The sequence below is a fragment of the Conger conger genome, chromosome 7 (genome assembly GCF_963514075.1).
Source record: "Conger conger chromosome 7, fConCon1.1, whole genome shotgun sequence".
Classification (NCBI taxonomy): Eukaryota; Metazoa; Chordata; class Actinopteri; order Anguilliformes; family Congridae; genus Conger; species Conger conger.
The window spans coordinates 60,034,405-60,051,594 of NC_083766.1; the positions used below are offsets into that span (position 1 = coordinate 60,034,405).

The 17,190-nt window shown below is 46.4% G+C and overlaps 1 protein-coding gene across 1 annotated transcript in view; it reads right to left on the minus strand.

Annotated features, from left to right (window-relative positions):
- Positions 1-7,560, minus strand: part of LOC133133478 (olfactory receptor 52B2-like) — a 12,601-nt gene extending 5,041 nt beyond the window's left edge. Inside the window, exons 1-3 of the mRNA XM_061249576.1 lie at positions 7,471-7,560; positions 4,775-4,889; positions 3,569-3,712 (exon numbers count right to left, since the gene is read on the minus strand). Of these exons, the coding sequence (XP_061105560.1) occupies positions 3,569-3,712; positions 4,775-4,889; positions 7,471-7,560 (349 nt within the window). The remainder of the gene's footprint in view (positions 1-3,568; positions 3,713-4,774; positions 4,890-7,470) is intronic.
- Between the last annotated feature and the right edge of the window lie 9,630 nt (positions 7,561-17,190).

Below are 17,190 nucleotides of genomic sequence, written 5' to 3' on the forward strand. Positions count from 1 at the left end.
ACAGTGCATCCGGAAAGTATTCACAGCGCTTCACTTTTCCCACATTTTGTTATGTTACAGCCTTATTCCAAAATGGAATAAATTCATTTTTTTCCTCAAAATTCTACACACAACACCCCATAATGCCAACATGAAATTAGGTTTTTTTTTAATTTTTGCAAATTCATTCAAAATAAAGAAATCACATGTACATAAGTATTCACAGCCTTTGCTCAATACTTTGTTGATGCACCTTTGGCAGCAATTACAGCCTCGAGTCTTTTTGAATATGATGCCACAAGCTTGGCACACCTATCTTTGCACAGTTTCGCCCATTCCTCTTTGCAGCACCTCTCAAGCTCCATCAGGTTGGATGGGGAGCGTTGGTGCACAGCCATTTTCAGATCTCTCCAGAGATGTTCAATCGGATTCAAGTCTCAGCTCTGGCTGGGCCACTCAAGGACATTCACTGTTGTCCTGAAGCCACTCCTTTGATATCTTGGCTGTGTGCTTAGGGTCGTTGTCCTGCTGAAAGATGAACCGTCGCCCCAGTCTGAGGTCAAGAACGCTCTGGAGCAGGTTTTCATCCAGGATGTCTCTGTACATTGCTGCATTCATCTTTCCCTCAATCCTGACTAGTCTCCCAGTTCCTGCCGCATCCCCACAGTATGGTGCTGCCACCACCATGCTTCACTGTAGGGATGGTATTGGCCAGGTGATGAGCGGTGCCTGGTTTCCTCCAAACATGACGCCTGGCATTCACGCCAAAGAGTTCAGAGAATTTTGTTTCTCATGGTCTGAGAGTCCTTCAGGTGCCTTTTGGCAAACTTCAGGTGGGCTGCCATGTGCCTTTTATTAAGGAGTGGCTTCCGTCTGGACACTCTACCATACAGGCCTGATTGGTGGACTGCTGCAGAGAAGGTTCTCCTTCTGGAAGGTTCTCCTCTCTCCACAGAGGAATGCTGGAGCTCTGACAGAGTGACCATCGGGTTCTTGGTCACCTCCCTGACTAAGGCCCTTCTCCACCGATTGCTCAGTTTAGACGGGCGGCCAGCTCTAGGACGAGTTCTGGTGGTTCCAAACTTCTTCCATTTATGGATGATGGAGGCCACTGTACTCATTGGGACCTTCAAAGCAGCAGAAATTTTTCTGTACCCTTCCCCACATTTGTGCCTCGAGACGATCCTGTCTCGGAGGTCTACAGACAATTACTTTGACTTCATGCTTGGTTTGTGCTTCGACATGCACTGTCAACTGTGGGACCTTATAAAGACAGGTGTGTGCCTTTCCAAATCATGTCCAATTAACTGAATTTACCACAGGTGGACGCCAATTAAGCTGTAGAAACATCTCAAGGTTGATCAATGGCAAAGGCTGTGAATACTTATGTACATGTCATTTCTTCGTTTTTTATTTTTAATAAATTAGCAGAAATCTCCAAAAAACCTTTTTCACGTTGTCATTATGGGGTATTGTGCGTGGAATTTGGAGGAAAAAAATGAATTTAATCAATTTTGGAATAAGGCTGTAACATAACAAAATGTGGAAAAAGTGAAGTTCTGTACTTTCCGGAAGCACTGTATGTTGTGTGGGAAGTCGAATATGATCTTCCCAGATTGGTCGGTCTCCCTTGCTTTTATGCCAAATCATACGTTTGGAACCAGGCGGCAGTGCCATAAATCAATCTGGAGGGGTGGTCAAATCTGGAATTTAGATCCCCACCCTTGGGGGTTGTTAAGTAGGGAAAAGAGATGATTCCCAGAGAGGACGTGTAGGTTTTCCTGAAGTTACTGAAAATATGGTTTATTAAACTCCATTTGGTATGAAATGTATCTCATCCGATTCCTTGTATTTACCGGATCACATCCATAACCAACAGCTTACCCTTATGTTTTATTATGTTGCAGTTATCATGAAACTTCCTTCCTGATTATCCATTTTACATGCACTCCCTGTTACCATTACATAGACTTAATGTAATAATACAAGGATCACATGGACAATGTTTTCAAGGTTTTACTGGGTCTATTTACTATCTTAATAGCAGTTTAATAGCAATATTTAATCTAGGAGAGCAGTCCCAAATGGCAGCAGTGCCCAAATGAGGGCACTGTGGCATTGTCCGGAGTCTTCCCCCTTGGAAGTGACCAGGTATGGGGTCACAGGGAGGTCACCAATGTTCTGGAGGATTCTTTTCCCATGACCCAACTGCCCTTGGACCACTCATACATCTTTCCCTTATCTTTGCTCGAAACTCCCCAAAAGGTAGTCTAAACAACATTGACCAGAAACCCCAGCTCTCAGGCCCCTCACAAATGGCAGCCCTTCCTGACCTTCCTTCCTGATCATACCTATGAATTCTGTCGTTGGGAGTTTTCATGATAACTGCATTATGCTGTGAATATGTATTTGTGCCTCTCATGGTAATATACCTTTTGGATAAACCTGATTTGGGTGAGGGCGGAACGGATGGTGCAGTGGGTAGCACTGCCGCCTCACAGCAAGGAGGTCCTGGGTTCGAATCCCCGTCGGACAGGGCCTCTCTGTGCGGAGTTTGCATGTTCTCCTCATGTCTGCGTGGGTTTCCTCCCACAGTCCAAAGACATGCAGGTTAGGCTGATTGGAGAGTCTAAATAGCACATAGGTATGAGTGTATGAGTGTGTGAGTGAATGGTGTGTGTGCGCTGCGATGGACTGGCGACCTGTCCAGGGTGTAATTCCTGCCTTTCGCCCAATGTATGCTGGGATAGGCTCCAGCCCCCCTGTGACCCTGTTCAGGATAAGCGGGTTAGGATAATGGATGGATGGATGGATGATTTGGGTGAATTAAAGGAAAGGAGACACCCCAGATTGCTTGGTTTCTTCTCCTTATCTCCAAAATCTAGGCCTTAGTTCTTCACCCTAAAAACGGGTCACCCATCTATAATTTACAGCCAAACTCCCAAACTGGTCAGGGAGCTAATACAAATGGCTTCTACAGAGACAGTTTTTGCCCAGTTTCCCCTTGGCTCCTGAATGGTTATGATATCAAAGATAGACTGTTACAAAAACTAGACCATTACACCAGTCGCACTGAACCAATCAGAATAACACCAAACATTACTATATTCTGACCTGGGATTATCATGAAACATCTTTATGCCATCTCCAGTATTCCTATGCTCTAACCCTGAAGGAATGTGAGAGAAGGGGGGCTCCCCCACAGGCTTGTGTGCCAAAAGGTGGGGGCCAACAATGTATGCTCCGGGAGGGGGAAGTCAGCAAGCTGACCAGCGCATGACACCAAATGTTACTTATGACTGGCTTACAACAGTGCCACCATCTGCTCACACAGCAGATGGTGGTCACATGAAATCATTGCTCCCTGTTTCCACTAACTCTTGCAATTCAGGGGAATGGGACTGGCCATAGTGCCACAATGCGATTGCGAACACAATCAAAACAGACTGTAGAAATTTCAAACATCTACATAAAGACGCGCGTTAATTGTGTGAAGACCCCCTTAACATCCGTTGCCGAGTTGAGTGTCTCAGCGGCCGCAGCTTGGTGCGAGGCCCCGCCATCGCCACTAGCGGATATATTTAATTACCTTTTCGGAAGGCTCTGATTAGTCTCCTGCAGTCAACAACAGTCAGCTGGTCGAGCTTTATGTCCTCTTCAGTGATCACTTCAAAATCCTCCGCACTCCTTACCCCCAGGTTACCAAGATGCTGCAGGAGCTCCAGCACAGATTCTTCGGCAAGATGGGGGAGGGTGTGCCTAATAGTGTGCCTTGCTTGCATTCTCAAGTAAAAGAGGGCCAAATTGGTTAGAAAAACTTGCTTGTCTCTCTCTTCACCTACCGAATCAAAAAGCTGAGAACATTCTGCAGCTTCAGCCAAGTTCTCATTTCCAAAATCAACCGATTCATTGTGCTCACTTGCTTCACCCACCAATTCAGAGACACAGTCACCCTTATACTTCTGTTCACATGCGAAGTAAATGAAGATTTGACTCTGAACTCTGAAGGACAACCACTGAAAGGACAAGCTACCATTTCCCCACAACTGATATGCAATTTCAAATTTGCACATAGGCTACTGAAATCTGTACATACAACAGGGCACCTTTCCACACGACAAGTAAAATCAACATGTGTGCGCCTAACTGGCTTGGGTGCTGAATGTTTTTTATACATGTGAGTCTGTAATGCACTGGCTGTCTTCAATTGAGAGGGACATTGAGCAACACCACAGGGGAAACGAAAGTTGGCGCGGTGCATTTTCGTATGTTTCACATAGTTAGGGAGGGTGTCTAAAGATGACTCGCAGTATCTGCACTTAAATGCCATGTCATGCAAACTCCACAATGCCTGATTTTGCGGTGTTCCGGTAGCTTTTACCCTCCGTACCTCTCCTCCTTCTCGCTAATGTAGCCTACCTGGCAAGGGAAAATTTTGAAAATTAGCATAAAGTCTACACAAGCATTCACATTCACATTTTGACATCAAAATGTATATGACAAATTACTTAAACTAAACTAAATCACTTCGGGCAACTTGTAAATTCGGAGGCTGAAAGTGCAGTAGGCTAGCTAGATCCACGTCTCGGATCAAGAAACTTGCTAACTAGCAAGTGGCTAGCGAGACGTAGCTGCCACCCTAGCAGGCCACTGCAAAATAAAATAAAACAACTCAAAATAAATTGCTATACTTCCTAATTAAACGATTCAAAACCAAGAAATAGGTACCAACATGAGCCAGCCAAATGAACAAACAGCAGAACTTTCTCTATCCAAGAGAGTGAACTGAACTTGCCTGAAGCATGAACGCCTCTACTGGCACAGCACACTGGAGCGGACTGAAGTGAAGTGTCCGACGACGACGGGACGAACGTTAGCGAATACCGACTCCCGCTCGAACTTGCTCGAGACTGATTCACGGGATGAACGAATTTACTGTAGAGTAGATCCCACTTGTCCAAGGGGAGTGGAATTGACAAAATCTTGCTCCACACACACACACTGAGTGGAGGCAGTCAACCAGGAATTACAAGTGTGCTAATTCTGAATTCCGCCCAGGGTGATCGCATAGACAGGGTGATCGGGGTAATCGATATTGGCTGCAGCCAGTTGCTGTACTTTATTAGGCTACAGCAAGTTACATTACACAGCGTTTGTACGCACTGGAAACTTGCTACAGACATTTTTTTGCTCCAACAACCAGACTGTTAGACTGATCAATGGTTAATTCTCGCCAGATTTCTAAAAATATAGTAATAAAATAGCCTAGGTTTTTATTTATGTACAGAAAACCCCAATCGTTTGTCTCAATTGTCCCCCATGTTGGACTTTTCATGAAGTTGACAAGAGGGGAGGAGTCAGATTGCTTTTTACTGCGTTATGATTCGCAGAAAATTTTTATAACTGTAGTTTGGCGAGGAACGTTAGTACAAGCACTGAAAACTTGAATATGAGGTTAAAGTGTAGACTTACACGTTTAATCTGAGGGTATTTACATCCATATTGGCTTATCCAAAGCACTGTGCAATTGATGCTTCACATTCACCCATATACAAACCAACTGTAATTGGCTCTCATGCAAAGCACCAACCAACCAGCTTATTAGGAGCAATTTGGGGTTAGAGACACTTTGACACACCCAGGGCAGGATCGAACCGGCAACCCTCCGATTGCCAGACGATTGCTCGTACCTTATGAGCCAATGAAGGAATTACATCTCATTTTATACATAGTATCCCTATTTTAGGGCCCCAAAAGTAATTGGACTGGTGACTTCTCGCCTGTTTCTGATTAGTTGGGTCTACTTAATCGCTTCCTTATTGCAGGTATAATAAAACTTTCCGTATCTAGTCTTGATTCTAGGCTTTTCATTGGCTTTTGAGTCTGTTATTGGTGTTTGTCAACATGAGGACAACAGTTGTGCCAATGGCAGTCAAGGAAGCCGCTATGAGGATTAGAAATAAGTAGAAAGAAAGACATAGGCTTACAATAGGCTTACCAAAATAAACATCATTAAGAGGAAAGAGAGCAACACTCTTCATGAGGCAGGTGTGGATGTATCAGTGATATGTATTAATGTTTGCACTCAGACACAAACATATTTACCAAGGCTACTCTGGACAATGCAAACCACTAATTCAGCTACAGTCATCTTTCTACAGACTGGGCAAGGAGAGGGTTATCGTCATCAGAGAGAGAGAGGATAAGGTGGCTAGTTTCAATGACATGTGCATGGCACTGTTTCGGTCAGTGATTGACCATCCACCGGAAGACAGAGAAGGGGATGAACACCTGATCCATCTCTGGCAGGGTTCCCACAATCTCTGTCCATGCCCTGGATAGAAGACCAGTGGGAGTTGGGACCATGCCTCACATCATATACCTCACAGACCCCATCACCATTGGAGCCAGGCACCGGCAGAGCCTCCCCCTACTCATCTGTGCAGCAGTCCATTGGTATTATTGGTATTCATTTTGGTTTCATGAAACAAGTCACTCCATCCATCCATCCATTGTCACCCGCTTATCCGGAGTCGGGTCGCGGTGGCAGTAGGCTAAGCTGGGTATTCCAGGTGTCCCTCTACCCAGCAACACATTCCAGCTCCTCCTGGGGGATCCCGAGGCGTTCCCAGGCCAGGAGAGATATATAATCTCTCCAGCGGATTCTGGGTCTACCTTGGGGTCTCCGCCTAGTTGAACGAGCCCGGAAAACCTCCAAAGGGAGGCGCCCAGGAGGCATCCTGATCAGATGCCCAAACCACCTCAATTGGCTCCTTTTGACGCGAAGGAGCAGCGGCTATACTCCGAGCTCCCTCTGGATGTCCAAGCTCCTCACTCTATCTCTAAGGCTGAGCCCGGCCACCCTATGGAGGAAGCTCATTTTGGCCGCTTGTATATGCGATCTCGTTCTTTCGGTCACTACCCAAAGCTTGTGACCACAGGTGAGGGTTGGGACATAGATCGACCAGTAAATTGAGAGCTTGGCCTTCCGGCTCAGCTCCCTCTTCACCACGACAGTTTGGTGCAACGCCCACATTACTGCTGACGCTGCACCAATCCACCTGTCGATCTCATGCTCCCTTCTACCCTCACTCGTGAACAAGACCCCGAGATACTTGAACTCCTTCACTTGGGGCAATGACTCGTTCCCAACCCAGAGGAAGCAATCCACCGTTTTCCAGCAGAGAACCATGGCCTCAGACTTGGATGTGCTGACTCTCATCCCGGCCGCTTCACACTCGGCTGCAAACCACTCAAGTGCGTGCTGAAGGTCACGGTCTGATGAAGCCAGCAGAACCACGTCATTTGCAAAAAGCAGAGACGCAATTCTGAGGTCACCAAACCGGACACTCTCCTCACCTCGGCTGCACCTTGAGATCCTGTCCATGAATATCACAAACAGGACCGGTGACAAGGGGCAACCTTGGCAGAGTCCAACACCCATTGGAAACGTGCTTCACTTTGTGCTGAGGATGCGGACACAGCTCTCACCTTGGTTATACAGGGACCAGATGGCTTGTAACAACGGCCCCGGTACTCCATACTTCCGCAGTGCCCCTCACAGGGTTCCCCGGAGGACATGGTCGAAAGCCCTCTCCATGTCTACAAAGCACATGTGCACTGGATGGGCAAACTCCCATGACCCCGCCAGCAACCCCGCTAAGGTAAAGAGCTGGTCCACTGTTCCACGACCAGGACGGAAGCCACATTGTTCCTCCTGAATCCAAGGTTCGACCATCGGTCGGAGCCTCCTTTCCAGCACCCTAGAGTAAGCTTTCCGGGGGAGGCTGAGGAGTGTGATACCCTCTGGTCCCCCTTCTTGAACATGGGGACCACCACCCCAGTCTGCCACTCTGCAGGTATTGTCCCCGACCTCCACGCGACACTGAAGAGGCGTGTCAGCCAAGACAGCCCAAATATGTCCAGAGCCTTCAGCATCTCAGGGCGAATCTCATCCACACCCGGCGACTTGCCATTGAGGAGCTTTTTGACTACCTCAGCAACTTCCGCCAGGGATATAGGTGCAGATTCTCCCGAGTCTTCGGGCTCTGCCTCTTCCACAGAGGACGTGTTGTTTGGGTTCAGGAGCTCCTAGAAGTGCTCTTTCCACCACCTGACAACATCCCCAGTCCAGGTCAGCAGTTCTCCTCCCCTGCTGAAAACAGCCTGCTTTCCCTTTCTGAGTCATCGGATGGTTTGCCAGAACTTCCTCGAGGCCAACCGAAAGTCCTTCTCCATAGCCACCCCAACAGGCACCGATGACCTTCTGGCCACAGCTCCTGCTTGCCGCCTCTGCAATGGAGGCTTTGAACATGACCCACTCGGACTCCATGTCCCCAGCCTCCCCTGGGATGCATGAGAAGTTCCTCCGGAGGTGGGAGTTGAAGACCTCGCGGACAGGAGCCTCAGCCAGACGTTCCCAGTTCACCCTGTAGGGGTCCTCGCACGGGACTCCAAATTATGTAGGGTCCTTGCACGGGCCGCCAAATAACGCAGGGATTTTACTCTCTACGAAACCGGGGCGCCAGTTAAACGTTGTGTTGCAGTATAACTGCGAAAAGTAATCAGTCTCATAAAATTACTGTTATCAGAAATATCCAACCACAAATATAGTATTTCAATTAATTAAAATAACCAATATTAATGATTGAACATACCGATAACCTGAAGGTTGGAAGTTCTTCGAAAGACTGCTTTAACTCGGCTCTCATGTCTATGCGATTCCAAAACGGACACCGGGGTTTAATAAAATATATTTATTAAACAAACATACAAACACATAACAGATAAACTAACGGGAAGTTAGTAAGGAAATTTAGTTTGGTATGTGTGTGTGCGTGTGTGTGGCGCGCGCAAGCGCGCGTGTCGCTAGAGTTCTGGGTGTGGTAATGAGTTAGAGTTAGCTGTGAGAAGGGACTACTTGCGTAGTTTTACTCTATATATGCGCAAAAGACGGCGAATCAATTCACGTACATATATATGTAGCTAACCAAACACATTACAATGGTTGGATGGTAAATATTGAAACACAGATTCACAAAAACAGTTAAGACTAAACTAAACACTGGCTATGCCTGAATGTTTGTTTTCTTACTGAGTCCATACGCATTGCTGGATCCAAAAGACATGCTGTCCTTGTAGAAGCGGCGATGGTGCTGTGAATGGTGTCCGGGAGAGATGCGCAGGCTGGGGTGTTCCCGTCTTAGCAGCGCGTTGTCGTCTGATCCGCTGGTCCTTTTCCAGGTGTAAAAGTTCGTTGCTGTTTCGTTGTTGGGCTTTATTGGGGTAAACTGATGTAGCGTTCCGCGTACAACAATTTCCACTCACTATAGGCCACGTAGTTACCGCGAGGTAACTGGGTGTGTCCGTAGGCCTGGTAGTGCGCTGTGCAGCATTCAGCCTCTGTCCGAGTCTCGGAGCAGATGAGCTGAAGCGACTGGCCAAAAGGGGTGCGTCGAAGAGAAGCAGCAGAAGAACAGAAGAAGCAGAAGAGAGATCCCAAGAACGTGTCTTGCTCTTATACGGGACCGTTTATTGCTCCCGCCATTACGGGATTGGCTGAACCAAGTTAGACGTCATTCGTGGTGGACGTCGCAGAATTTTCCTGTGGGAATGTGGAAGTTGTAGTCCCTACATCCCCCCTGTGGTCTCAGGATGCGGCTGAAGCCAGTGTTCCTCGAGAGCACAAAAGTCAGTTCACAGTCCACAGGTCAAGTACATTGGGTCGGTAACACAGTTCACAATTGACTGACAAACATCCAGGCATTTATCAACAATTAACTAAACTGGTCTAAAACACATGATACAAACAATGTGAAACACTAAGGTCGAACAGTGAATACATTGTCACAAAACATGAGAAACCTTGGTGAAAGGGTTAGTCGTTTTGTTAGTTCAGGTGTTTTGTTAGTTATTGGATGGTGTCCAGCCAACCTTATGGCTGTGTAATCAGGAAGGAAATGGAGAGGTGGAGTAAGGCACACTGGGGTGTGGCAATATACTTGTAAAGATTACACTGTAGCTTCTACATGCAATACTTTACGATGGTGCAGTAGGTGTAGAATGAAGCAATGAACGTTTACGAGTTATAACAGGTGTCGGATTTGATTCTACAGCACCCACTTGCGATCTGCGTTTGCTGCTGCTACATGCAAATCTAAGTGGCTGCTATAAACTACCTGTTTATTTTGCCACCCCCCTTTGGTAGGAAAGGTGTGCAAAAGAAAGTGGTCAAAGCTTCAGCTGGGAGTCTGCCTGTGAGGAGACCACGGCTATAGATCAGTCTTATTCAGTCTTTTGATGGAGGTTGAACAAGACCAGATAGCTCTTTGGAGTGGTTACTCAAGGCATACACACTACTGAACAAAGGTTAGAGGCTTTAGTTGTCCTCAGAGGAACTGAAGAAGCTCTCTTCAGACAAGGTATCTTCCCTATCAGAGTCATGCTGGTGACTCTGAGGCTTGGGCCTACCGGGTCGGTCTTCTCTCCAATTCCGGCTGGAATCAGAGTGTGAGAAGCGACCACGGTGGCTCTTAACCGGGAACTTACTCACATGCCGTTGTTTTGAGCCATTAGACTTTAATGGGGCCACTTGGGAAGTGCCGGCGGGCTTGGTTGGAACAACGTGCTTAGCTGTTTCCAATACCTCGTTCCTGGGCACAATCCTGAAAGTGTCCCAGACCATTTGGGCTTCATTTCTTAATTCAAGGGCTGAGTGTTGGCCCCTTGAAAACAGTGAAACATGAGTTCGGACGCAGGGGTGCAGGTTGTGCACAAAAAGGGATTTGAAGGCTTGATCTTCATCTAAGCCTGGTCCGTTTCTGCCCTGGAAAAATGCATGTTTAAGTCGTTGGTAAAAGTCTTTTGGTCGTTCTGTACGGCTATGTTTAACCTCCACAGATTTGATCATGGCTGTGGCCTGATCAAACCGTGGCAGGTACTCAGCTACCAACGCTTCACAAACCTTGGGATAGCTGGAACGAACCTGTGGTGGAAGTTGTTCCATAAATGTATGGATCTCTCTGGTAGAGGTTTTCCATACAAGTCGTACCTTTTCTCGATCGGTTGCCCTGGGCAGATCCGAGAGACAGTAGTCAACTTCTCTCAAGTAACTCTGAATGTTAAATTCAGAGTCCTTGGGGTCAAATGTGTGGACATACTTCGCCATGGCCTCTAGCTCCTCAAAGCGAAGACCATGTGAAGTTGCACTAGTCTGCCTGTTTGGAGAAGGAGAGCCTGAAATCACATTTGAATGTGAATGCGTTTCATGCGGAGCTCGACGTCCTCGGTTTGGTTTAGAGGGTGGAGCTACAAAACTGTCATTCTCACAATGGTTGGCAGAAGATGAATTGTCGCTGTCAGTGTACTGTACAGAGCTGTCACCTATCCTCTCAGTTATAAAGGGAAAGCTAGCGGGATTAGCGTTGCTTTTTGTGTGCCCAATTAATAATGTTAGATCTCCTCTACCGTGTCCACGGGAGGGTTCCCTGACCTCCTCACGAGAGGGGTGGGCATGGAAGGTGCAGTCCTGTACTTGCCTGACTGTTTCTCCCTTGCGGAGATGGACCACCGTTGGGATGGAGTCCCCCCTTTCCCTCTCCAGGGAAGAGGTGGGCAAACCATTGCATGGGTGGTCAACAGCACTGCAATCTGAGGAGACTGACGAGTGTCCATCAGAGCAAGTTGTGGAACCGGGATCTGACAAACCCGAATCAATTTGTGACCCCCCTTCCCCTGCCTTGTGGTGTAAGGAGGAAGCAGGAGAAGTTGGAGTTGGGCAAGCCTGAGAAAGCAGGCTTACAGAAGAGAGTGGATGTGGTAGCTTGTGGCATCCACTCTTCAACTGAAATAATTCCTCTCTGTAGGAACAAAGATCTGATTCGGCTGAATGCAGATCACGCAAGTATTGTACTGCTTTCTTGCCAACAGTTTGAAGCTCAAGTAAAACACTGGTGTGTTGTCCTCTGAGGTATGCCATCTCTGAGTCTAAGTTTTTGTTGCTCTGAAGAGCAAGACTAATCTGTCTGGCAAAATTCAAGACCAGACAACTTAGAATTGGGTCTTTTGAATGGTTGGGGGAGTGACCTTTCTCGTTGATTAATGAGAACATTTCTTTCCTACAATCAGTGAGGTTCATCTGATTCAGGAAAGCTATGTAGCCAGGTGCTAAACCTTGGGCTAAAAAGGAAAGGTACTCATCAATAGATATGGGTTCCATATCTCAAGCCAAATAAAGCTAAAAGCTAAAATCAGTAACTTAAGAGGGTACTCTTGAAGTTAACAATTTGACAAGGGCCTTGAGCTCCTAACAGTTGGCAATGAATTGTTTCCCAATATCACAATCCAACATACAAGTTGTGATGAAGGATAAAGAATTTAAAACGCTCTTTGAATATTCTCTATAACTATAGTACAAGGTAGCTATAGCATCACACAGGGACTCGAGTTGCACTAGCGGTACTGCAATGCAACAACAGCAAAATGAACAAACATATGGCGGATATTCAGACCGTAAAATAGGAACTGTGATGCTGATCACATTAATCCTAAATACCAGAATGTGATTGGTTGAAATTACAATTAAATTTGGATTTAAATGTAAAATTCAATTAATTATTAAAATTACTTTGACCAAGTAATTATAATTAATAATACAGTGCGGCTAATAATACTATTATTGATAATACGTATTATACCGGAAGGTAAATGCCAATCAACAAACTACCGTGTAAGATTACGAATGTAATGCCACAATGTTACACGAGGGGGCAGTATATTGAGAAAGCGGCTCATGCAGGCTTTCAAAAATGGTACAAGGGTGACATCTAGCGGTATTTTCAAAAAATTGCACTGGTGGCAATTTAGCTGAGAAAGAATGCCGAGAATTCGTTCTGGAGGCACGTGACATGAGCCAAAGCTCGTCTTTCTCACGCAGAGCTCCAAATTAGGATGGGGAATTCGTTATGAAGTCACAAGACATGAAATTTGAGCCAAAGCTAGTCTTCCTCACACGGGGCGCCAAAATATGTAGGGGTCCTCGCACGGGACTCCAAATTATGTAGGGTCCTCGCACGGGCCTCCAAATAACGCAGGGATTTTACTCTCTACGAAACCGGGGCGCCAGTTAAACGTTGTGTTGCAGTATAACTGCGAAAAGTAATCAGTCTCATAAAATTACTGTTATCAGAAATATCCAACCACAAATATAGTATTTCAATTAATTAAAATAACCAATATTAATGATTGAACATACCGATAACCTGAAGGTTGGAAGTTCTTCGAAAGACTGCTTTAACTCGGCTCTCATGTCTATGCGATTCCAAAACGGACACCGGGGTTTAATAAAATATATTTATTAAACAAACATACAAACACATAACAGATAAACTAACGGGAAGTTAGTAAGGAAATTTAGTTTGGTATGTGTGTGTGCGTGTGTGTGGCGCGCGCAAGCGCGCGTGTCGCTAGAGTTCTGGGTGTGGTAATGAGTTAGAGTTAGCTGTGAGAAGGGACTACTTGCGTAGTTTTACTCTATATATGCGCAAAAGACGGCGAATCAATTCACGTACATATATATGTAGCTAACCAAACACATTACAATGGTTGGATGGTAAATATTGAAACACAGATTCACAAAAACAGTTAAGACTAAACTAAACACTGGCTATGCCTGAATGTTTGTTTTCTTACTGAGTCCATACGCATTGCTGGATCCAAAAGACATGCTGTCCTTGTAGAAGCGGCGATGGTGCTGTGAATGGTGTCCGGGAGAGATGCGCAGGCTGGGGTGTTCCCGTCTTAGCAGCGCGTTGTCGTCTGATCCGCTGGTCCTTTTCCAGGTGTAAAAGTTCGTTGCTGTTTCGTTGTTGGGCTTTATTGGGGTAAACTGATGTAGCGTTCCGCGTACAACAATTTCCACTCACTATAGGCCACGTAGTTACCGCGAGGTAACTGGGTGTGTCCGTAGGCCTGGTAGTGCGCTGTGCAGCATTCAGCCTCTGTCCGAGTCTCGGAGCAGATGAGCTGAAGCGACTGGCCAAAAGGGGTGCGTCGAAGAGAAGCAGCAGAAGAACAGAAGAAGCAGAAGAGAGATCCCAAGAACGTGTCTTGCTCTTATACGGGACCGTTTATTGCTCCCGCCATTACGGGATTGGCTGAACCAAGTTAGACGTCATTCGTGGTGGACGTCGCAGAATTTTCCTGTGGGAATGTGGAAGTTGTAGTCCCTACAACCCTCACTACACGTTTGGGTTTACCGGGTTTGTCCGGCAGCGTCCCCGGCCACTTGATCCAACTCACCACCAGGTGGTGATCAGTTGACAGCTCTGCTCCTCTCTTCACCGAGTGTCCAAGACATACGGCCGCAGGTCTGATGATACGACCACAAAGTCAATCATTGATCTTTGTCCTAAGGTGCCCTGGTACCAAGTGCACTTATGAGCTACCCTATGCTCGAACATGGTGTTTGTTATGGACAATCCATGACCAGCACAGAAGTCCAATAACAAGACACCGCTTGGGTTAAGATCAGGCAGGCCATTCCTCCCGATCACCCCCTTCCAGGTTTCTCCATCATTGCCCACGTGAGCGTTGAAGTCGCCCAGCAGAACTATAGAGTCTCCGGGTGGCACCCTTTCCAGGATGCCGCCCAGTGACTCCAAGAAGGCCGGATTCTCTGAACTGCCAGGGCTTTCCCCCCAGGGACAGGTAATCGCAGAGAGGTGACCCTCTCGTTCCCCGGGTGGAACTCCAATACAGTGGCGCTCAGCCCTGAGCAAGACATCTAACCCCCAAATGCTCCTGACGAGCTGGTTGGTGCCTTGCATGGCAGCCAATCGGCGTTGGTGTGTGAGTGTGTGTATGAATGGGTGAATGAGAAGCATCAATTGTACAGTGCTTTGGATAAAGTCACAATATAAATGCCAACCATTTACCATTTAATTCAGGTGTCTTCAGTGACAGTTGCCATTATTAGAAAATCCCTGTGCTTTCATTTAGTTTTTCAGTAACATGATATCTCCAATTAGAGCTGAGTATTTGTGTTTTCCCACCTATATACACATTTGGTTGGCCCTACGAGATGCAAAGAAAGTACTAAATATATATATAAAAACACATTAGAGCTGCATCCTGCATAAACCTTGAGAACACTCCAACAAGTCTATAGAGTCATCCAGCTCAAGTCCACGTCAAGTCTCAAGTCATCAAATTTGTGACTCAAGTCAACAACTCTGTGGGTTAGTGAACACAACCATTAATGAGGCTTTGATGGATATACTTGGGCATAGGCAGGTGGTCCTCTTATCCCCTTGGGGATAAGAGATTGGCTGTTGACCTAGGTACATACTTTTCTTCTTATGGGTCATACAGGAATTACCCCCGTAATGCTCCAGCTGGCAAGCCCCATCCTCTCCCTGTGCCTCAGCGACCTCCCAATAGCTACACCATGATCCTGGTAGTGGTTGACAGATTTTCCAAAAGCGGCCATTTCATCCCTCTCCCTACTGCCTTCCAGGAAGTTGAGGTCCTGTTTCAACAGGTCTTCCATCATGACAGACTTCTGAGAACATTGTCCCGTATTGTGACCCCCATTCATGTCACTGATAGGGAGGGCCTTTCTTGAGATCCTGAGGGTTATGGTAAGCCTCATTTCAGACGCCGACTACAGGTGAATGGGCGAAGCCACAGCCAGAACCAGGCCATGTTCCTTCCATGGGTGAAGAATGCATAGAGTTACAACATTTTGGGCCAACAGTCATAACAAACCTTTACCAAACTTAAAAGGGGCTGTCATATACCTTTTACTGAAGAGTGGCTTCCATCTAGCCACTACCATAAATGTAGTGCTGCTGAGATGGTCATCCTTCTGGCAGGTTCTCCCATGTCTTCAGAGGACTTCCTTGGTTAGAGTGATCACTGGGTACTTGGACACCTCCCTGACCAAGGCCTTTCTTGCCCGGTTACTCAGTTTTGCCATACATCCAAATCTAGGAAGAGTCTGGGAGTGCAAACTTCGAACTTCTGTTTCACAATTATTGAGGTCACCGTGCTCCTGGGAACACTCAGTACTTTGGTGATACCTACCCTCACCCTAATCTACAGTGAGAGCAATAATTATTTGATCCCTTGCTGACTTTGTAGGTTTGCCCACTTACAAAGAATGGAACTGTGTAGAATTGTAATCATATGTACATTTTAACATTGAGAGACAGAATATCACAAAATAATCCACAATAACAACATCATATGAATTTAATAAATGTATTATCGTATTTTTGCATGAAATAAGTATTTGATCCATAGAAAAATAGGACTTAATACTTGGTGGAGAAACCTGTTGTATTTTTCACCAGGTTTGCACAAATCTTGGGAGGGATTTTGGTCCAGTCCTCTTTGCAGATCCTCTCCAAATCCTTAAGGTTCCAAGGCTGTCGCTTGGCAACTTGAAGCTTCAGCTCCCTCCACAGACTTTCGATGGGATTTAGGTCTGGAGACTGGCTAGGCCACTCCAGGACCTTAATATGCTTCTTTTTCAGCCACTCCTTTGTGGCCTTGGCCGTATGTTTTGGGTCATTGTCATGTTGGAAGACCCATGCACAACCCATTTTCAGTGCTCACTGAGGGAAGGAGGGTGTCACCCAAAATTTCCTGGTACGTGGCCCCATTCATCCTTTCCTTGATAAGGTGAAGTCGTCCTGTCCCCTTAGCTGAGAAACACCCCCAAAGCATAAGGTTTCCACCTCCATGCTTCACAGTGGGGATGGTGTTCTTGGGGTTGCACTCAGTATTTCTCTTCCTCCAAACACGGCGAGTCGAATTGATGCCAAATAGCTCTATTTTGGTCTCATCTAACCACATCACCTTCTCCCAAGCCTCCTCTGGATCATCCAGGTGTTCTTTGGCAAACTTCACACAGGCCTGTACATGTGCCTTCTTCTTGTGCGCGCAGCAGGATTTTAATTCTTCACGGTGTAGTGTGTTACTGATGGTTCTCTTCATGACTGTGGTCCCAACTGCCTTCAGGTCATTAACAAGCTCCGCCTGTGTAGTACTGGGCTGATCCCTGACCTTTTTCATGATCAATGATAGCCCACGAGGTGAGATCTTGCGTGGAGCCCCAGACCGAGGGAGATTGGCGGTGACTTTGTGTTTCTTCCATTTTCTAATAATTGCTCCAACAGTTGTTAACTTCTCACCAAGCTGCTTGCTTAT